This window comes from Ranitomeya imitator, chromosome 1 (genome assembly GCF_032444005.1).
Source record: "Ranitomeya imitator isolate aRanImi1 chromosome 1, aRanImi1.pri, whole genome shotgun sequence".
NCBI lineage: Eukaryota > Metazoa > Chordata > Amphibia > Anura > Dendrobatidae > Ranitomeya > Ranitomeya imitator.
This window is the reverse complement of record NC_091282.1, coordinates 568,740,545-568,763,910: the sequence shown is the minus strand read 5'-3', so window position 1 is coordinate 568,763,910 and position 23,366 is coordinate 568,740,545. Positions and strand designations below refer to the sequence as shown.

Sequence of the window (23,366 nt, the reverse complement as noted above, 5' to 3'; positions counted from 1 at the left end):
CGGATTCGCCTACATTCAATAGACGGCAACGCTTTGGACGCAGCAAACTTACGCTGCGTCCAAAGCGCTGCTAGTTCCAGATCGTCTGCACATACCCTTATGGATTTATATTGGGTTGACATTACCTGGACCCTCTTCTGCATGCCAGCTCATTATCATAGCCCTTGGCACATGCTGCTTACTGTGTCATGTGTTCAAGACAGTGTGTAGTCATGTTCTCTAATGACTGCAGATTAAAGTCATAAGACTGCTTCGTCAGTCTTTTTTTCCTTATTTTAAGACCCCAAATTAAGAGCATCAAATAAGGTTACATTTATATATCTTCCTTTTAGGAATATTATTTTCTAAGTAATAGCACCCATATATCGGACCTAACCTTTATAACTTTGTTTCCCAGGCTGATAAAGAAGTTAGAACATACATGGAAAGCTCTTGTTCATGATGGGGTGAGTGGACGTCCTGTGATTAATGTTACAAAACATGGCTATACTACCACTTTTTATCACTTCGTGGTTTTTCTTGTACACATTTCTTTAGTATTGTTTAAACCCTTCACCACCTTGCGACTTTGAGTTTTTGCTTTTTTATTTTTTAATCAATTTCTTCCCAGAGCCATAACTTTTTTATTTTTTATTTTTCTGTCCATGTAGCCGTATGAGGGATGAGTTTTTGCGGGACGAGTTGTACTTTTTGAAAGACACCATTGATTTTACCATATAACATATTGCAAAACAGGGAAAAAAATCCAAGTGCAGTGAAATTGCAAAAAGAGCAATTCCACAATTTTTATGTATTTTTTTTTTTTTTTTAAATATAAGTTTGTTTTTTTATAAGGCAGGACTGTCTGTAGGCTCTTTAGCTTTGTTCTGTCCTCTCCGCTTTGTCTAGGTGTAATTTCCTATTTATTTAAAATTTTGTGTCGGCGCCGCCCTAGCAAAGGGTGGCACTTGCTCAGATTGTTATAATGGGGGGCTTTAGTAAAATGCCGCAAGCGGCACTGAGCAATCTGCTCAGCCTCCGATGTAATTTTCCTGAAGCCCACCTGTTATGACCTGGTGGTCAGGACAATAATGGACCTGGTGGTTAAGAGTACACGGAATGACCTGATAGTTACTGATAATATAGGACGAGCTCTGGGACGTGGGAACTCTGCTGACCGCAATCCCTAATCCTATCACACACACTAGAAATAGCCGTGGATTGCTCCTAACGCTCCCTATGCAACTCGGCACAGCCTAAGGAACTAGCTAGCCCTGAAGATAGAAAAATAAAGCCTACCTTGCCTCAGAGAAATTCCCCAAAGGAAAAGGCAGCCCCCCACATATAATGACTGTGAGTAAAGATGAAAATACAAACACAGAGATGAAATAGATTTAGCAAAGTGAGGCCCGACTTACTGAACAGACTGAGGATAGGAAAGGTAGCTTTGCGGTCAGCACAAAAACCTACAAAAAGACCACGCAGAGGGCGCAAAAAGACCCTCCGCACCGACTCACGGTGCGGAGGCGCTCCCTCTGCGTCCCAGAGCTTCCAGCAAGCAAGAAAACAAACAAAATAGCAAGCTGGACAGAAAAATATCAAACCAGAGAAAAACAAGCAGGAACTTAGCTTCTGCTGGGAAGACAGGTCACAAGAACGATCCAGGAGTGAACAAGACCAATACTGGAACATTGACAGGTGGCATGGAGCAAAGATCTAAGTGGAGTTAAATAGAGCAGCCAGCTAACGAATTAACCTCGTCACCTGTGGAAGGAAACTCAGAAACACGCACAGCCACCAGAGGAAGTCCATGGATAGAACCAGCCGAAGTACCATTCATGACCACAGGAGGGAGCCCGACAACATAATTCACAACACCCACCATTAATCATCACTGGCTGGCATTCATAGAAGATTGGCAATGACTGGCATGGGGCTCTTTTGCAGACCCCAGACGGTCATGACAACCCATTGGCATCACATGATAGGGGCGCCGACGGGCGGGACTTGTGACGCGCTTCCGGCCGGGACGCTTGTGGTCAGTGATTGAGAAAGGCATTTTAACTTCGTAACATTCACAGGTGGATCTTTGAACCACCCGCGGCTGTTAGAGGCGCATGACAGCTGATACATACAATTAGTACAGTGTGTGTGTGTGGCTTACTGGACATTTATTTAATAAGATTATTTTTCTGAAAAAAAAATGGCGTGGGCTCCCGCATAATTTTCGTAACCAGCAGACAGAAAGCCGACTGCTAGGGGCAGATGTTTATAGCCTATGAAAGGGGTAATACCCATGGAGCTTCCCAGGTTATTAATATCAGCTCACTGCTCTATACTTAGCTTTTACTAGCTATTAAAATGGGGACCCTAAAAAAAATGACGCAGGGTCCCCCTATAATTAATAACTAGCAAAGACTTTGTAGACAGCTGCAGGCTGATATTAGCCTAGGGAGGGTCCATGGATACTGCCCCTCCCGTCCAGGCTAAAAATATCAGCTCTCAGCCACCCCAGAAAAGGGGCATCTCGTAAGTCAATAAGACGCCCTCCATAGTCACATTGTATGAAATCACACCTAGAATAAAGTCCTTTATTTGAAAGAATGACACAGACTCTTTTTAATAGATCTTAATTAAACCATACTTACGACCTTAACCATTCCCCCCGACGCCCAGCATTTTTGATGCTACTTCTTTTCTGCCAAGAGTGCAGGTTTTGCTGCAGAAAAAAAATGCAGCAATATTGCCTAGTGTGAACTTAGCCTAAGAGTGAATTGCAGATGCATGCTGCAGTAGTGAAAACTGGGGGAAATGCAGGATACCAGTCATATAATAACAGAATTAAACTTACATGCACGCACACAACTATTCTGAGAAGTTACTTGAAAGCACACTTAACCGTGAAATATTACAATTTTCTGGAGATGTCTTGTGCTGGGAGTTGGGGCTCATTTACTTGCAACGGCATCATTCTTCAGCAAGGCTGGAATTGAGCAGGTTGTTGTTTGCAAAGGACGTATGAATCAAGCCCGCATACAAGGTTATCCTGGAAAAACAGTTGATTCCTTTTGCTCAGGCAATGTTCCCCAACTCTGAGGACTGTTTTTTCCAGCAAGACCATGCGCCATGCCACAAGGTGTGGATGAAGGACCACCACATCAAATCCCTGTCGTGGCCAGTCCAATCTCCAGACCTGAACCCCATTGAAAACCTCTGGAATGTAATCAAGAGGAAGAAGGATAGTCACAAGTAGTGATGAGCGAATATACTCGTTACTTGAGATTTCTCGAGCATGCTCAGAGGTCCTCCAATTATTTTTTTAGTGCTCGGAGTTTGTTTTTAGCACCGCAGCTGAATGATTTACATCTGTTAGCCAGCACAAGTACATGTGGGGGTTGCCTGTTTGCTAGGGAATCCTCACATGTACTTATGCTGGATAACAGATGTAAAACATTCAGCTGCGGCGCTAAAAACTAAAACTCCGAGCACTAAAAAATACTCTGAGGAACCCCGAGCATGCTCGAGAAATCTCAAGTAATGAGTGTATTCGCTCATCGCTAGTCATAAGCCATCAAACAAAGAAGAACTGCTTAGATTTTTGTACCAGGAATTGCATAAGGTCACCCAAAAGCGGCGTGAAACACTGGTGGAAAGCATGCCAAGACGCATGAAAGCTGTTAATAAAAATCATGGTTATTCCACCAAATATTGATTTCTGAACTCTTCCTGAGTTAAAACATTAGTATTCTTGTTTCTAAATGATTATGAACTTGTTTTTTTTTTGTTATTTTGACCATTTCTCATTTTCAGAAAACAAATACAAAATTTATTGCTTGGAACTTCGGAGACATGTTGTCAGTAGTTTATAGAATAAAAGAACAATTTATATTTTACTCAAAATATACCTATAAAGATAAAAATCAATTTTGTAGTGGTCTCTTACTTTTTATATATAACATATTTTTAGCAGAGTTTGGTCCTAGTGTTGTCTCAATTAACTCTTAGAGTGGTAATTAGTATTAACGGGCTCTTCTGGTTTCAGTGAAAAATGGGGAGCAGCCGGGTAATGCTTAAAAGAAACAAATTGAAACTATTGACTGTTGTGGTGACATCCTGTCTACAGCATGTGGCGACTGCAGCAAATCACGGGTTTCAGAGGTTTTGTGGTGTGTACCTTGACATCATTGATGCCAGTGATTGACTGCAGTTGTCCCAAGTTGTAGACGGCATGTCAACAATGTAGCCCTGTCTACAATGTCTGGCAATGATGCCAAGAGATGCCATTTTGAAGATGCATAGGCTTAAATGTGTAAGTAATGCCTAAATGATTAATAATTCATGTAAAGTTCCAATTTGATGTGCTTAAAAGTACCTTTTCTTTTTATTTTAGGACACGGTGTCTGTTCACCGACCCAGTTTTTATGCTGAACGATTTTTTAAGTTCATGACCAACACAGTGTTCCGAAAAACTTCCTGTAAGTAGCCTTGGTTGCTAGATGACTACTACAGACCTTATTAGGACATTTGTATTGCTTAATCCTTAGTGAGGTTCAGATTTGCATTGCTGCTCACTTCCACATGAGGTGAACGGAGCTGATTATGTTGTATCAGCAGGTGACTGCCATCATGCTAGGGTGTTGTGCGCAGGTCTTTTCGTAACATATTTGATATATGCACAATACATGATGGCCATGTAAGCATCTGTTATGAACGCAACACACCCTCATGGCTAATGGAATAAAGGGAAGACCCAACTACATGCAGAAGCCACACCCACACTCAACTGGTCCATGTACTGACTACAAACACCCTAACCACACAACTGAAAACAGCACTACCTCGGACCTGGGTCACTAAAAGGCCATCGATGGGTTTTTCTAAGAAACCAGAGGGTTGGCCGCAATACACCGCCACCAAGAGGAGAGGAAAGTGTGCAGGAAGATACAAAGCCCAGGGTGTGTACAGATCAGTGGATTGAGTCTCCAAACAGAGCCATGGCAGTAAGCCTTTAACCCCCCTCATTCTACTAGGGGCCACCAGTGAAACTTCGTCACCAGGCAGTCTGCATGAACATCCTCCAAATCAACCCAGTAGTTAACTTCTGGATCATAACTCATAAACATACTAGAAATAGGAGGAAACCAGTATGGCTAAATAGAGCTGTAAGGGGCGCAATAAGTGACAAAAAGAATGCATTTAGAGAAGTAAAGGAAGTAGGTAGTGAGGAGGCATTAAATAAATACAAAAAATTAAATTCTGTAAAAGGCAAATCAAGGCAGCAAAGATTGAGACAGAGAGACTCATTGCCAGAGAGAGTAAAAATAATCCCAAAATATTCTTTAACTACATAAATAGTAAGAAACTAAAAAATGATAGTGTTGGCCCCCTTAAAAATAGTCTGGGTGAAATGGTGGATGAGGATGAGGAAAAAGCCAATATGCTAAATGACTTTTTTTCATCAGTATTTACACAAGAAAATCCCATGGCAGACAATATGATCAGTGATAAAAATTCCCAATTAAATGTCACCTGCTTAACCCAGCAGGAAGTGCGGCGGCGTCTAAAAATCACTAAAATTGACAAATCTCCGGGCCCGGATGGGATACACCCCCGAGTACTGCAGGAATGAAGTACAGTCATTGATAGACCATTATTTTTAATCTTTAAATACTCCATAATAACAGGGTCTGTACCACAGGACTGGCGTATAGCAAATGTGGTGCCAATATTCAAAAAGGGGACAAAAACTGAACTCGGAAATTATAGGCCAGTAAGTTTAACCTCTACTGTAGGTAAAATCCTGGAGGGCATTCTTAGGGATGCTATACTGGAGTATCTGAAGAGGAATAACCTCATGACCCAGTATCAGCACGGGTTTACTAGGGACCGTTCATGTCAGACTAATCTGATCAGTTTCTATGAAGAGGTAAGTTCCGGATTGGACCAAGGGAACCCAGTGGATGTAGTGTATATGGACTTTTCAAAAGCTTTTGATACGGTGCCACACAAAAGGTTGATACATAAAATGAGAATAATAGAGATAGCGGAAAATATGTGCAAGTGGGTTGAGAGCTGGCTCAGGGATAGGAAACAAAGGGTGGTTATTAATGGAGCACACTCGGACTGGGTCGCGGTTAGCAGTGGGGTACCACAGGGGTCAGTATTGGGCCCTCTTCTTTTTAACATATTTATTAATGACCTTGTAGGGGGCATTCAGAGTAGAATTTCAATATTTGCAGATGACACTAAACTCTGCAGGGTAATCAATACAGAGGAGGACAATTTTATATTACAGGATGATTTATGTAAACTAGAAGCTTGGGCTGATAAATGGCAAATGAGCTTTAATGGGGATAAATGTAAGGTAATGCACTTGGGTAGAAGTAATAAGATGTATAATTATGTGCTTAATTCTAAAACTCTGGGCAAAACCGTCAATGAAAAAGACCTGGGTGTATGGGTGGATGACAAACTCATATTCAGTGGCCAGTGTCAGGCAGCTGCTACAAAGGCAAATAAAATAATGGGATGCATTAAAAGAGGCATAGATGCTCATGAGGAGAACATAATTTTACCTCTATACAAGTCACTAGTTCGACCACACTTAGAATACTGTGCAAAGTTCTGGTCTCCGGTGTATAAGAAAGACATAGCTGAACTAGAGCGGGTGCAGAGAAGAGCGACCAAGGTTATTAGAGGACTGTTATGAAAGGTAATTCAGTACCACAATGGACATAGAGGTCAGCGCACATACAGTGACCTGGCAATAACCCAAAAAACAAGAACGAGCTCTGAGACGTGGGAACTCTGTTGACCGCAATCCCTAATCCTATCCAACCACACTAAAGGCAGCCGTGGATTGCGCCTAACGCTGCCTATGCAACTCGGCACGGCCTGAGAAACTAGCTAGCCTGAAGATAGAAAATAAGCCTACCTTGCCTCAGAGAAATACCCCAAAGGAAAAGGCAGCCCCCACATATAATGACTGTGAGTTAAGATGAAAAGACAAACGTAGAGATGAAATAGATTTAGCAAAGTGAGGCCCAACTTTCTGAACAGAGTGAGGATAGGAAAGGTAACTTTGCGGTCAACACAACACCCTACAAAAACCACGCAAAGGGGGCAAAAAGACCCTCCGTACCGAACGAACGGCACGGAGGTACACCCTCTGCGTCCCAGAGCTTCCAGCAAGCAGAAAAAAACAAATTGACAAGCTGGACAGAACAAAAACAGCAAACAAATAGCAAAGAGGAACTTAGCTATGCAGAGCAGCAGGCCACAGGAACGATCCAGGAGGAAACAGGTCCAATACTAGAACATTGACTGACGGCCAGGATCAAAGCACTAGGTGGAGTTAAATAGAGAAGCACCTAACGACTTCACCACATCACCTGAGGAAGGAAACTCAGAAGCCGCAGTACCACTTTCCTCCACCAACGGAAGCTCACAGAGAGAACCAGCCGAAGTACCACTTGTGACCACAGGAGGGAGCTCTGCCACAGAATTCACAACAGTACCCCCCCCCTTGAGGAGGGGTCACCGAACCCTCACCAGAGCTCCCAGGACGACCAGGATGAGCCATATGAAAGGCACGAACAAGATCGGGAGCATGGACATCAGAGGCAAAGACCCAGGAATTATCTTCCTGAGCATAACCCTTCCATTTAACCAGATACTGGAGTTTCCGCATTGAAACACGAGAATCCAAAATCTTCTCCATAATATGCTCCAACTCCCCCTCCACCAAAACCGGGGCAGGAGGATCAACAGATGGAACCATAGGTGCCACGTATCTCTGCAACAATGACCTATGGAATACGTTATGTATGGAAAATGAATCTGGAAGGGTCAGACGAAAAGACACAGGATTAAGAACCTCAGAAATCCTATACGGACCAATAAAACGAGGTTTAAACTTAGGAGAGGAAACCTTCATAGGAATATGACGAGAAGATAACCAAACCAAGTCCCCAACCCGAAGTTGGGGACCCACACAGTGTCTGCGATTAGCGAAACGTTGAGCCTTCTCCTGGGACAAAGTCAAATTGTCCACTACATGAGTCCAAATCTGCTGCAACCTGTCCACCACAGTATCCACACCAGGACAGTCCGAAGACTCAACCTGCCCTGAAGAGAAACGAGGATGGAACCCAGAGTTGCAGAAAAACGGTGAAACCAAGGTAGCCGAGCTGGCCCGATTTATTAAGGGCGAACTCAGCCAAAGGCAAAAAGGACACCCAGTCATCCTGATCAGCAGAAACAAAGCATCTCAGATATGCTTCCAAGGTCTGATTGGTTTGTTCGGTCTGGCCATTAGTCTGAGGATGGAAAGCCGAGGAAAAAGACAAGTTAATGCCCATCCTACCACAAAAGGCTCGCCAAAACCTCGAAACAAACTGGGAACCTCTGTCAGAAACGATATTCCCTGGAATGCCATGTAAACGAACCACATGCTGGAAAAACAATGGCACCAAATAAGAGGAGGAAGGCAATTTAGACAAGGGTACCAAATGGACCATCTTAGAGAAGCGATCACAGACCACCCAAATGACTGACATCTTTTGAGAGACGGGAAGATCTGAAATAAAATCCATAGAGATATGTGTCCAAGGCCTCTTCGGGACCGGCAAGGGCAAAAGCAACCCACTGGCACGAGAACAGCAGGGCTTAGCCCGAGCACAAATCCCACAGGACTGCACAAAAGTACGCACATCCCGCGACAGAGAGGGCCACCAAAAGGATCTAGCCACTAACTCTCTGGTAGCAAAGATTCCAGGATGACCAGCCAACACCGAACAATGAAGTTCAGAGATAACTTTATTCGTCCACCTATCAGGGACAAACAGTTTCTTCGCTGGGCAACGATCAGGTTTATTAGCCTGAAATTTTTGCAGCACCCGCCGCAAATCAGGGGAGATGGCAGACACAATTACTCCCTCTTTGAGGATACCCGCCGGCTCAGATACACCCGGAGAGTCGGGCACAAAACTCCTAGACAGAGCATCCGCCTTCACATTTTTAGAGCCCGGAAGATATGAAATCGCAAAGTCAAAACGGGCAAAAAACAACGACCAACGAGCTTGTCTAGGATTCAACCGCTTGGCGGACTCGAGATAAGTCAAGTTCTTATGATCAGTTAAGACCACCACGCGATGCTTAGCTCCTTCAAGCCAATGACGCCACTCCTCGAATGCCCACTTCATGGCCAGCAACTCTCGATTGCCCACATCATAATTACGTTCAGCAGGCGAAAACTTCCTGGAAAAGAAGGCGCATGGTTTCATCACTGAGCAATCAGAACTTCTCTGCGACAAAACAGCCCCTGCTCCAATCTCAGAAGCATCAACCTCGACCTGGAACGGAAGCGAAACATCTGGTTGACACAACACAGGGGCAGAAGAAAAACGACGCTTCAACTCTTGAAAAGCTTCCACCGCAGCAGAAGACCAATTGACCAAATCAGCACCTTTCTTGGTCAAATCGGTCAATGGTTTAGCAATACTAGAAAAATTGCAGATGAAGCGACGATAAAAATTAGCAAAGCCCAGAAACTTTTGCAGACTTTTCAGAGATGTCGGCTGAGTCCAATTATGGATGGCTTGCACCTTAACAGGATCCATCTCGATAGTAGAAGGGGAAAAGATGAACCCCAAAAATCAAACCTTCTGAACACCAAAGAGACACTTTGATCCCTTCACAAACAAAGAATTAGCACGCAGGACCTGAAACACCGTTCTGACCTGATTCACATGAGAATCCCAATCATCCGAGAAGATCAAAATGTCATCTAAGTACACAATTAGGAATTTATCCAGGTACTCTCGGAAGATGTCATGCATAAAGGACTGAAACACTGATGGAGCATTGGCAAGTCCGAATGGCATTACTAGATACTCAAAATGGCCCTCGGGCGTATTAAATGCAGTTTTCCACTCATCGCCTCGCTTAATATGCACAAGATTATACGCACCACGAAGATCTATCTTGGTGAACCAACTAGCCCCCTTAATCCGAGCAAACAAATCAGATAACAGCGGCAAGGGGTACTGAAATTTAACCGTGATCTTATTTAGAAGGCGGTAATCTATACAAGGTCTCAGCGAACCATCCTTCTTGGCTACAAAAAAGAACCCCGCTCCCAATGGCGACGATGACGGGCGAATATGCCCCTTCTCCAAAGACTCCTTCACATAACTCCACATAGTGGCGTGCTCAGGCACAGATAAATTAAACAGTCGACCTTTTGGGAATTTACTACCAGGAATCAAATCGATAGCACAATCACAATCCCTATGCGGAGGTAGGGTATCGGACTTGGGCTCATCAAATAAATCCCGGTAATCAGACAAGAACTCAGGAACCTCAGAAGGGGTGGATGACGAAATAGACAGGAATTGGACATCACCATGTACCCCCTGACAACCCCAGCTGGACACAGACATGGATTTCCAATCTAAAACTGGATTATGGACTTGCAGCCATGGCAACCCCAACACGACCACATCATGCAGATTATGCAACACCAGAAAGCGAATAACCTCCTGATGTGCAGGAGCCATGCACATGGTCAGCTGGGTCCAGTACTGAGGCTTATTCTTGGCCAAAGGCGTAGCATCAATTCCTCTCAATGGAATAGGATACTGCAAGGGCTCCAAGAAAAACCCACAACGCCTAGCATACTCCAAGTCCATCAAATTCAGAGCAGCGCCTGAGTCCACAAATGCCATGACAGAATATGATGACAAAGAGCAGATCAAGGTAACGGACAGAAGAAATTTTGACTGTACCGTACCAATGGTGGCAGACCTAGCGAACCGCTTAGTGCGCTTAGGACAATCAGAGATAGCACGAGTGGAATCACCACAGTAGAAACACAGCCCATTCAGACGTCTGTGTTCTTGCCGTTCAACTCTGGTCAAAGTCCTATCGCACTGCATAGGCTCAGGTTTAAGCTCAGGTAATACCGCCAAATGGTGCACAGATTTACGCTCGCGCAAGTGTCGACCGATCTGAATGGCCAAAGACATAGACTCATTCAGACCAGCAGGCATAGGAAATCCCACCATGACATCCTTAAGGGCTTCAGAGAGACCTTTTCTGAAAATAGCTGCGAGCGCACCTTCATTCCACTGAGTGAGTACGGACCACTTTCTAAATTTCTGACAATATACCTCTATTTCATCCTGACCCTGACACAGAGCCAGCAAATTCTTCTCTGCCTGATCCACAGAATTAGGCTCATCGTACAGCAATCCGAGCGCCAGGAAAAATGCATCGATATTACTTAATGCAGGATCCCCTGGCGCAAGGGAAAATGCCCAGTCCTGAGGATCGCCACGCAAAAAAATAACGATCCTAACTTGTTGAACTGGGTCACCAGAGGAGCGAGGTTTCAAAGCCAGAAATAGTTTACAATTATTTTTGAAACTCAGAAATTTAGTTCTATCTCCAAAAAACAAATCAGGAATAGGGATTCTCGGTTCTAACATAGAATTCTGAACCACAAAGTCTTGAATACTTTGTACTCTTGCCATGAGCTGATCCACACATGAAGACAGACCTTTAATGTCCATTGCTACACCTGTGTCCTGAACCACCCAAATGTCTAGGGGAAAAAAAAGGCAAAACACAGTGCAAAGAAAAAAAAATGGTCTCAGAACTTCTTTTTTCCCTCTATTGAGAATCATTAGTACTTTGGGCCGTCAGTACTGTTATGAAAGGTAATTCAGTACCACAATGGACATAGAGGTCAGCGCACATACAGTGACCTGGCAATAACCCAAAAAACAAGAACGAGCTCTGAGACGTGGGAACTCTGTTGACCGCAATCCCTAATCCTATCCAACCACACTAAAGGCAGCCGTGGATTGCGCCTAACGCTGCCTATGCAACTCGGCACGGCCTGAGAAACTAGCTAGCCTGAAGATAGAAAATAAGCCTACCTTGCCTCAGAGAAATACCCCAAAGGAAAAGGCAGCCCCCACATATGACTGTGAGTTAAGATGAAAAGACAAACGTAGAGATGAAATAGATTTAGCAAAGTGAGGCCCAACTTTCTGAACAGAGCGAGGATAGGAAAAGTAACTTTGCGGTCAACACAAAACCCTACAAAAACCACGCAAAGGGGGCAAAAAGACCCTCCGTACCGAACTAACGGCACGGAGGTACACCCTCTGCGTCCCAGAGCTTCCAGCAAGCAGAAAAAAACAAATTGACAAGCTGGACAGAACAAAAACAGCAAACAAATAGCAAAGAGAAACTTAGCTATGCAGAGCAGCAGGCCACAGGAACGATCCAGGAGGAAACAGGTCCAATACTAGAACATTGACTGACGGCCAGGATCAAAGCACTAGGTGGAGTTAAATAGAGAAGCACCTAACGACTTCACCACATCACCTGAGGAAGGAAACTCAGAAGCCGCAGTACCACTTTCCTCCACCAACGGAAGCTCACAGAGAGAACCAGCCGAAGTACCACTTGTGACCACAGGAGGGAGCTCTGCCACAGAATTCACAACAGGGGTCTGCAATACCAAGATAGATTATTATACTTGGGGCTATTTAGTTTGGAAAAACGAAGACTAAGGGGTGATCCTATTTTAATGGATAAATATATGAGGGAACAGTACAAAGACCTTTCTGATGATCTTTTTAATCATAGACCTGAAACCGGGACAAGGGGGCATCCTTTGCGTTTGGAGGAAAAAAGGTTTAAGCATAATAACAGACGCGGATTCTTTACTGTAAGAGCAGTGAGACTATGGAACTCTCTGCCTTATGATGTTGTAATGAGTGATTCATTACTTAAATTTAAGAGGGGACTGGATACCTTTCTGGAAAAGTATAATGTTACAGGGTATATACACTAGATTCCTTGATAGGGCGTTGATCCAGGGAACTAGTCTGATTGCCGTATGTGGAGTCGGGAAGGAATTTTTTTCCGCAATGTGGAGCTTACTCTTTGCCACAAGGGTTTTTTTTTGCCTTCCTCTGGATCAACATGTTAGGGCAAGTTAGGATAGGCTATGGGTTGAACTAGATGGACTTAGTCTTCCTTCAACCTTAATAACTATGTAACTTTTCCGCTTAATGAGATACTGTAGGTGGCGCCTGACTCGGCTGGATCCAAGAACTCTCTTTACCTCATGCTCCCAATCCCCTTCCAAATTCATCTTGGCAAAAAAAAGGAGTGTTCCTGGTAACCATAGCGGTACGGTTATTTAGCGCGAATGCTGCAATGGTCGGAAACTTCACCCAGTCTTGCTGATTACAACAAGCTATCAAGCAGACAAGATATCTCGTACTACTCTGTCTCTTGGTACATCCTTTGTTTGCCCATTATTAGTCTCAGGATAACCTGAAAAAAAGCTCTATGCGCAATCTGGAGAAAAAGCTAAGCCAGATGCAAGCCAGAAAATGAGCCCCTTTATCAGAAATAATGACTTTGGGAACACCATGCAATTTAACAATATGAGAAATGAACAATGTTGCTAAGCTCTTAACAGATGGCAATTTTTGTAATGGGACGAAATAAATTATTCAGTTAAAACTGTCCACTGCGCACATGACTGTATCAGAGCCTGAGATATGAAAAATGGTGACAAGTCCATGAACAAGTCGGTCAAGGGCTATGACTGAACATAATTAGTCGAGAGAACCCGCTGGAGCTTGACAAGTCCTTTATCCCTGGCACAGACTCTGCATCTATGGACCTACTTTCAATATCGCTTCAAGCATTCTGTCACCATAAAGACCTACAAAGAGATCTCCAAGTGACAGGAGAACTGGGATGCGCAGCTAAAGCAGAATGAGGCTTTTCATTAAGTAAATCTACTTAAGGGCGGTAAATAAAAGTTTGTTTATAGGTAAACCTTACGGCGCACTGTCCTGAGCATCCTGAATGCTCTGCCTGTGTTCTACCCCAAGATCACCAACCACCACCCCCTCAGTAAAAATCTTGTTTGGATGTTAATCCTTCAACTCTGGGTCAAAGCGTCAGCCTTGACATTCTTGGATCTTGGAAGATGAGTAAAGGTACCGTCACACTTAGCGACGCTGCAGCGATACCGACAACGATCCGGATCGCTGCAGCGTCGCTGTTTGGTCGCTGGAGAGCTGTCACACAGACCGCTCTCCAGCGACCAACGATGCCGGTAACCAGGGTAAACATCGGGTAACTAAGCGCAGGGCCGCGCTTAGTAACCCGATGTTTGCCCTGGTTACCATCCTAAAAGTAAAAAAAAACAAACACTACATACTTACCTACAGCCGTCTGTCCTCCAGCGCTGTGCTCTGCACTCCTCCTGTACTGGCTGTGAGCACAGCGGCCGGAAAGCAGAGCGGTGACGTCACCGCTCTGCTTTCCGGCTGACCGACGCTCACAGCCAGTACAGGAGGAGTGCAGAGCACAGCGCTGGAGGACAGACGGCTGTAGGTAAGTATGTAGTGTTTGTTTTTTTTACTTTTAGGATGGTAACCAGGGTAAACATCGGGTTACTAAGCGCGGCCCTGCGCTTAGTTACCCGATGTTTACCCTGGTTACCAGTGAAGACATCGCTGAATCGGTGTCACACACGCCGATTCAGCGATGTCTACGGGGAGTCCAGCGACCAAATAAAGTTCTGGACTTTCTTCCCCGACCAGCGACAGCACAGCAGGGGCCTGATCGCTGCTGCCTGTCACACTGGACGATATCGCTAGCGAGGACGCTGCAACGTCACGGATCGCTAGCGATATCGTCTAGTGTGACGGTACTTTTACGACCATGTCCCTCAACAAGCTGCTGAGTGCTTAAAACAGACAGGCCCAGTAGACATTTTATTTTTGCTCAGTTTGACTGTTTACTTATCTGCCTGGATCCAAGAACATCAAGGCTGATGCTTTGTCCCAGGGTTGAGGGATTAACATGCAATCAAGATTCTTAGTGAGGGGGTGGTGGTTGGGGATCTGGGGTATATCACAGGCAGAGCATTCAGGATGCTCAGGACAGTGTGCCGTAAGGTTTACCTATAAACAATCTTTGTTTACTGCCCTCTATTATTTAGAACCAGTTCTTCTGATCGCTAAAGACATTCACCTTATGTCTTGCCCCCTCCAAATAATTGTCTCTATTCTTGAAAGGCTCTCTTAACCACCTGAAGTTCTTGGACATTTATATGCTAATTTGATTCTGCTTGCCTGAACTTTTGTGAGTAAAAAGCACAAAGATGTAGATATTCACTTTTTTATGAAATAACTGCTCCCATCCCAATAGAAGAAGCGTCTAATTCGACAAAGAAAGGCAAATCGACCTTGGGTTGAGAGAACAGGCACCTTCGAGGAAGCCATCTTGAGAGCTGAAAAAATATTTACCACCATGGATGGCCAAGAAGAAAAATCTGTTCCCCTTTTAGTCATGTCAGATGAAGACTTGGCATTGACCGAAAAGTACTTAATGAACTTATGATAAAAATTTGCAAAGCGAAGAAATCTCTGCAGCGCTTTGAGGTTACTCGGTTGAACCCAATCAAGAACTATTTGCACCTTTAACGGGGTCCATTTAAAACCCCTCTGCAGAAAGTCTTAAGAACTGGACCTACTGTACTGCAAATTGACATTTCTCCAGTTTAACAAATAAATGGTTGTCACGTAGAACCTGTCTGACCTGCTAATGATGCCTCTCTGAGTATGTCAAACAGGTAAATTGCCACAAATCTACTTACCTGAGAGCAAAAAATGCAATTTATGAAAGACTGCTGAGTAATTGTTAACCCGAACGACATCACCCAACTTTAATAATAATGTTCAGGCGTATTAAATGAGGTCTTCCATTCATCACCCTTATGAATACGTATAAGGTTATATGCCCCACCCAAGTCACATTTGGAAAACAATTTAGGTCCAGATAATCAGGCCTGTGAAGTCTAAGCCAAACCTCCAACTCTGACTCCTTAGTTTCCCTGACTTCCGACTCTGACTCCTCAGCACTTCCTCCCTACTGCGCATGTACATAAAGTGCAGCACGGCTTCATCTCAACTAATAGGAGAGATCCTTAGATCAGGAATAGTCATTTATAGGACATTTCATAACTTTCCCAAATTATGAAAAAGTTTACAGCACATACTGCATTGAAGTAGTGTACCAATTATATATTTCGGGTCTGAGTCGGTCCATTTTATACAGACTCCACCAAAATGGACTCTGACTCCACAAATCTGCAGATAAGTGATTAAAAAGGTCAGGTATAAGGGTAAGGATTGTAAACAGTTATTTTATTAATCCTTGTAAAATCCATGCATGGACAGAGCCCTCCCATCTTTTTTTTTTTTTCCCCTCTTTCTCCTATGACAGAACCACTGAGACAGGGGATCCGCCCTTCAAGGACAGGAAACTGAGGTATAAAAGGGTGGTACCTCTCCCTTACATCAGTTGGTTTCCTGTCCTTGACAAGAGAACCTTTCATCGGTGTACCTGAAGAAAGGAAGCTGAAGTCAGGAGTCTTTCTAGGCCTGGCTCATGCAGCGCGTTCTTCACTGCCTTGGATGGTGGAGGGGTCCTGATGGACTTTCATAGGTGAGAGGGCGCAAGCAGTTGCCCCATGTTCAGTTGATCGGCGGCTCCCGGGAGGCGCAGCCTAATGATGCACAGGGTCGGGCGACTTCCGAGAGATGGAACCAAATGAGGTTCCTGGAGATACTCGCTGTCCAGCTTGTCCCACTTTACAAAGAGGTTATACAGACAGGAGAGAAATTTTGCTCATGCAGAAAAAGGTGTGGCAGTATGTGAGTCTCAGGTTTATTTCCCTATAGAGGAGACAGATAAACTAGTTAGAGGTTAGAGCCACAATGGTTATGGTGGGTCCATGACTCAAAAAAATCTGCTCAGGTCTTAATGTTTGGCGGTTTAGAGAAGTGGAAGCACCGATCTTTTCACATGAATGAGAAAATTCAGTCACTTATCAGTGACTGTCTTTCAATAGGAAGTATCTTTTTGATGAACCTCCTCTTCCTCCTGGGATAAAGCCCCGAAACTAGAGACTAAGAAGTTTGCCATGCCGTTTGAAGACGTAGAAATGCTTAGTGATCCCCTGGACAGGAGAAAAAAGGGCTTCCTTAAGGGTTCCTGGGAAGCTTCAGGCGGGGCTTGAAATCCGCTGTGGCGGTGACATGCACAGCAAGATATTTAATGGTCTGGTTAGGCTGTTTAGAGGATCACCGTAAACAAAAAAGTGCCAAGTGACGCAATGTTTTAGCCATGATTCCATTAATGCGGGGGGGGGGGGAGAGGGGAAGCGGCGTTCCTTGCGGGATGCCTCAGCTGATTCTGCTAGACTGTCGGCCAGATCAGCAGTGTTTTCCAATGCAGCCTCTAGTTCTCGCTGGCTGAAATTCTACCCGGGGGACATTCAGGCAAAATCAAAACTCTGATAGATTTCTTGTAAGGGGAAAATATTTGTTTTGCCCTGGCTTTTTTTATGATATTATGGAAAAGACAGGTGACCATAAAAAAAGATTCTCCAACCTGTCCATTCCATTTTATAAAGTCCTTTCGCAGTAGAAGGTTTAATCGGAGGAGACCTCCCTGAGAGATCATGATATTTGGGAGGATCGAAGGAAAAAGAGTAGATGCTTTCTGTTTTGCGCTCCCTCTCATGACTGTGAAAAACCCTCCCAGTGGCAAATGGCAGCTGGGGTGTGAAGTACATGGCAAGAACAGTTCGTAACAGGCTCCTAGAGGAAGGACTCACGTCAGATAATGCTAGAAAAAAGCCTTTCATCAATGGCAAACTTCAGCCTGGCTCTCCTTTGCTTCTCATAGACCATAAGAATTGGACCATAGAGGACTGGAGTAAGGTAATCTTCTCTGATGAGTTTAATTTTCAGCTTTGCCCAACACCTGGTTGTCTATTGATTAGACGGAGACCTGGAGAGGCGTACAAGCCAGTGTCTTGTATCCTCTGAAATTTGGTGGAGGATTGGTGATGATCTGGGGATGCTTCAGCAAGGCTGGAATTGGGCAGGTTAATCTTTGATTCGTTCTGCTCAGGCAATGTTCCCCGACTCTGATGACTGGTTTTTCCAGCAGGACAATGCGCCATACCACACAGCTAGGTCAATCAAGGTGTGGATGAAGGACCACCACATCAAATCCCTTTCATAGCCAGCCCAATCTCCAGACCTGAACCCCATTGAAAACCTCTGGAATGTAATCAAGAGGAAAATGGATAGTCACAAGCCATCAAACAAAGAAGAGCTGCTTACATTTTTGTACCATGAGTGGCATAAGTTCACCCGAAAGCATTGTGGAAGACTGGTGGAAAACATGCCAAGAGGCATGAAAGCTGTGAATAAAAATCATGGTTATTCCACCAAATATTGATTTCTGAACTCTTCCTGCGTTAAAACATGTTTTTTTGCATTATTTGAGGTACGCAAGCAATGCATATTTTTGTTATTTTGACCATTTCTCATTTTCAGAAAATAAATACAGAATGTATTGCTTGGAACTTCAGAGACATGTTGTCTGTAGTTTATGACCTCAAGCTGAAGCGCACTTGGGTTGTGCAGCAGGACAATAATCTAAAACACACCAGCAAATCCACCTTTGAATGGCTTGAGAAAAACAAAATTAAGACTTTGAAGTGCCCTAGTCAAAGTTCTGACCTTCGATTGAGATCCTGTAGCATGACCTTAAAAAGGTGGTTCATGCTCAGAAACCCTCCAAAGTGGCTGAATTACAACAATTCTGCAAAGATAAGTGGGCCAATATTCTTCCAGAGCATTGTAACTCATTTCCGGTTGTCGCAAATGCTTGGTTGCATTTGCGGTCATCCGATGGTGTTGAGAAGTCTGGGCTAATCCCAGCCCTTCTTCATTTTAATGAGTCAGCCTGTGAGTATTTTCAGTTGATAGGCGGATGCACCTATCAGTTATAATACCCCTGGTGGCACTAAAAACCCGCTATGACAAAATGCTAGCTGCAGGGCGGGCCAGGACCTCCAAGGCATAGAGAGACTGTTCATGCCATCTGTCTAGTTTGGATACCCAATGGCTGTAAGGGAGTGAGGAATCACTGAGAACGCTGGCAAGATCGGCTAGGTACTCCTTCGGCAACTTGCAAAACTTTTCCCTCCTTGTCAGAGAAAACTGTCCCAGACCTTTTGAGTGTGTTCCCTGCATCTCCCTTGTCTCTACTCCTTGGTTGTCCAAGGAACTGTGACCTCTTCAACTAGAGCCTTCTGGTACTGAAACATTTTATTAGACCTCTCTTCCACGGGAAGGATGTATGTAAAATTCTCCTTGTAGCGTGGGTCTAGAGGGGTGACCAACTAGTAAGTAGTTTTGGCTAAAATGCGTACAGCGTGAGGGTCATGACAAAGGCAGCGGAATATTATCTCCGCCATGTGTGCCAGACTGCCAACAGCCAAGACTTCCTGTCCCCACCAATAGGACGACTGTCCATCTTCTCCTCCTCGTCTTCAGGCCATCCATGCTGAAAAGGCGGGATGAAGGTGGTGTGAGTAATACAGTCTCTAGAGTCAGCCAAGCAGCTCCTGTTCCTCCCTTCTCCTCTTTGTCCCTCCTGTTCAACCTTCTCCACACCCTCAACCAATCCGCATTGAGATGAGGCTGGGCTGTATAGCATCATCTTGTATAGTTTATCGCTCCCATTTCAATTTACTATGCCCGCAAAGCTTCCTATTGTGAGCAGTGAGCATTTCACTAGACAAAGAAGCTGGATGGTTACCCTGATTATCTCCGCTCACCACCTTGGTAGAGTCCTTAAAGCTTTGGAGAACTGCACAGATGTCAGACATCCAAGCTTACTCAGCAGCTCTTATGTGCTGAGGCTGACCAGAATACCGACTGGCATGTTATAGCTGGTATTCAACTATTGCCCTCACCTGCGCACAAAGCCTTGCTAACATATGTAACATTGAGTTCCAACGCATGGTGACATCACACACCAGTCGGTGAGCTGGAAGTTGCAAATGTTGCAGGACTGCCAGGGCGGCGGCAGTTCTAGCTGACTTGTGAAAGTACACTGCCTTTCCCCATTACAGCAAGTAGCTCAGGCAGATCTGGGTAGGTTTTGAGAAACCACTGAAACACCAAGTTGAGCACATGGGCCAGGCATGGTAGGTGTACAAGGTTGACAAGCTTCAGAGCTGCCACCGGTTACGGCCATTGCCAGACACGACCATGCCTGTTTCTAGGTTCAGGGGCGAGAGCTGCAGATCAGTCTGGTCTATTAGACCTTTCAACAACTCTGAGGCAGTGTGCTTTTTGTCACTTAAGCAAATTAGCTTCAACAGAGCCTGTTGCTGCTTGGCTGAGGCAGTGCATCCAGCTTGTTACTAATGTTGACGTTTCGAAGATGAAGGAGGAGCGGCTGGAACTGATGTAGAAGATGGTGGAAACCCTGAATGAACCAGGGTCTGCAATCCTTGGTGTCACTAGCACATGTTCAGTCCCATGGTCCGACTGGGTCCCGGCTTCCACAATGTTCACTCTGTGTAGTAAAGTAAATGTAGCGTTCCTGGCCACAAGCACTTGCCCACGTGTCTGTGGTTAAGTGGACCTTTCCAGTAACCACGTTGGTCAGGGCTGATGTTATGGGACACGTGCTTGTATAAGGCGTGGATGGCACACCTGGAAGAAGTGGGAGATGAGGACAGAGAGTCGAGGGACTCGAGCTTGTGTGTGAAAAATCAAAAATACTCGCCGAGTAACTAGCTTCACCACACTGATGCTCGAGCGAGTAATGAGTATTGACTAGCATGCTCCTCAGTACTATTGTATTATTCTTTTTAAAACTTGAAAAGGACATGTCTAGTAGTGTAATAATAAAAATGTTACATGTATATTTAAAAGGGTGTTAAAAATATATATATTTTTTAATTTAGAATTAAACATATGATTAGGATGAGACTGAAAATGTTGAAAATCACGCTTCGAAATATGATCCTATGGAGATCCCAACTTGAATTCCTGAACAAATGTAACCAAACACACAAGTAACATATGCATTTTTTAAAAAAAATGTATAACTAGTTTTTCTGAAATTGCCAGCAAAACATAGAATTTGAATTTACAAAACCATTTTTTTAGGGACCACCTCACAGTTAAATTTAGTTTGAGGGGTCAGTATGACAGAAAATAGAAAAGAAAGGAATGTCCAGCTTCACCGAGTCCACAAAAAAGCGTTTTCCCTATTAACAAACTTTTAACATGGAGGATACAGACTTCAGCACAACCATATGGGTAAGAATCTCAACGCGTTTCTGGAGACTAGGCTCCCTTAATCATGACCAAGGGAGCCTAGTCTCCAGAAACGCGTTGAGATTCTTACCCATATGGTTGTGCTGAAGTCTGTATCCTCCATGTTAAAAGTTTGTTAATGGGGAAAACGCTTTTTTGTGGACTCGGTGAAGCTGGACATTCCTTTCTTTTCTTGGATCTTGTACGCCTGGACACAGCGGGTCCGTGCTCCCGAGGTTTGGTTGCAGTATCACGGGTTAGCGGGTTTATGTTCCTTATGACAGAAAATACCCAAAAGTGACACCATTCTAAAATCTGCACCCCTTAAAACCACATTCAAGAAGTTTATTAACCCTTCAGGTGCTTCACAAGAACTAAAGCAATGTGGAAGTAAAAAATTATCATTTTACCTTTTTCACAAAAAACGTACTTTGGGACCAAACTTTTTTATTTTCATAAGGGTATCAGGAGAAAATGGACCACAAAATTTGTTCTGCAATTTCTCCTCAGTATGGTGATACTCGGTATGTGGGGGAAAGCCACTGTTTGGGCGCATGGCGGGGCTCAGGAGGGAGCACCGTTTGACTTGTTTGAGCTAAAAATTGGCTAGAATCAATGGCGGGGGTCATGTCACACTTGGAGACCCCCTTGAAGTACCTAAACAGTGGAAACACCCCAATTCTAACTTCAACCCTAACACAGCCCTAATCACAACCCTAACCACAACACATCCCTAATCACATCCCTAACCCCAACCATAACCCCAAGCCTTACCTTAGCTATAACACTAATGGAAAAAAATCTATTTATTTTATTATTTTTACCTAACTAAGGGGGTGATAAAGGGGGATTTGATTTACAATTTTATTTTATTTTGATCACTTTGATAGGGTCCATCACAGTGATCAAAATGAACCAATAAGAGAAATCTCCTCTTGTTGCCAGGTGCCGGCCGGCAGATCTTGGCGGGCGCACTGCGCATGCGCCGCCTTTTTTTCCCCGAAGATGATGTCGAGGGCCGTACTGGGGGGGTTCGGGGGACCCCATTCTCTCTCCTCTGATGTGCTAGATTGTATCAGAGGAGAGTGAAATAAATAATAAATCAGACTTTTTTTTTTTTTTTTGCGGTCGCCGTCATTCCGTGAATAACAGTGATCGCAACACGAGTCGCTAAAAACTGACCCCAATCATGTTCTCTGGGATCTTGGCAACCCCCTGTAGCTAAGGCCCTGTAGATTTTCCTACGCTGGGTGGCGCTATAACCTTATTTCTCAGCGCCGTTATAAAGTGGCGCTGAGGAATAAGTACCCTTAACTGCCGCCATTAAAAGACGTATCAGCGGTCCTTAAGGGATAAGGGAGATTAAACATGACAGGCATGAGGGTGTTCTGCAGAAATCCAGCAGTCAAGACAACCCATTGGTGCCCCACAATTGCGCTACAGTGGCGCAAATGGGCAGAACTTGTCAGTGATTGACACCGGCATTTAACTTAATAGCTGCAGGTGGATCTCTGATCCACTCGCGGCTTTTAGACACTTGAATAGTGCAGGGTAAGTTGCAGTCTCAGCGTTGGATCCTGCATCAAAGACAGGTACACTATCTTTGATGTACCTACACACATAGTCAAAATTGTTGGTACCCGTCATTTAATGACAGAAAAACCCACAATGGTCACAGAAATAACTTGAATCTGACAAAAGTAATAATAAAAGATAGATTAAAATGAACAAATGACACACATAAAACCATAAATACTTGCGCTTCCACATGCTTCTATTCCTGCGTTTTTCTTTAACCAAAAACCCTGGAAAACTAATAGCTGCGTTTTTGCTGCATTTTTTTGCACTTATTGCTTTCTATGCTCAAGTAACGCTGAAAGAATGGACATGCTGCAGTTTTCAATATCATAGTAGTTTTCCAATTCAGTCAGGACAAAAAAGTGTTCATGTGATTTCTGAAATCTTCAGTTTTTGCTGGTGCTGCTAAAAGCTGCTTTTATTTTGCATACAAAAGCAGCAAAAATGCAATCTGTAAACATAGCCTTGTCAGTCAATAGTGACCTCCCTAGCAATTCTACAGTTAAGTTTCCTTGAATTGGAGGTTGTGAATGGCTGTAACTAGTACAGTAGTAATAGATCATGGTCTTG

The 23,366-nt window shown here is 44.1% G+C and overlaps 1 protein-coding gene across 10 annotated transcripts in view; it reads left to right on the top strand.

The window, feature by feature from the left end:
• The window catches only part of PIP5K1C (phosphatidylinositol-4-phosphate 5-kinase type 1 gamma), a 264,928-nt gene that overhangs the window by 99,305 nt on the left and 142,257 nt on the right, over positions 1–23,366 (top strand). For all 10 annotated transcript variants that reach the window (XM_069767800.1, XM_069767795.1, XM_069767799.1 and 7 more), the window contains 2 exons: positions 398–446; positions 4,370–4,454. In XM_069767800.1, coding sequence (XP_069623901.1) covers positions 398–446; positions 4,370–4,454 — 134 coding nt within the window. The remainder of the gene's footprint in view (positions 1–397; positions 447–4,369; positions 4,455–23,366) is intronic.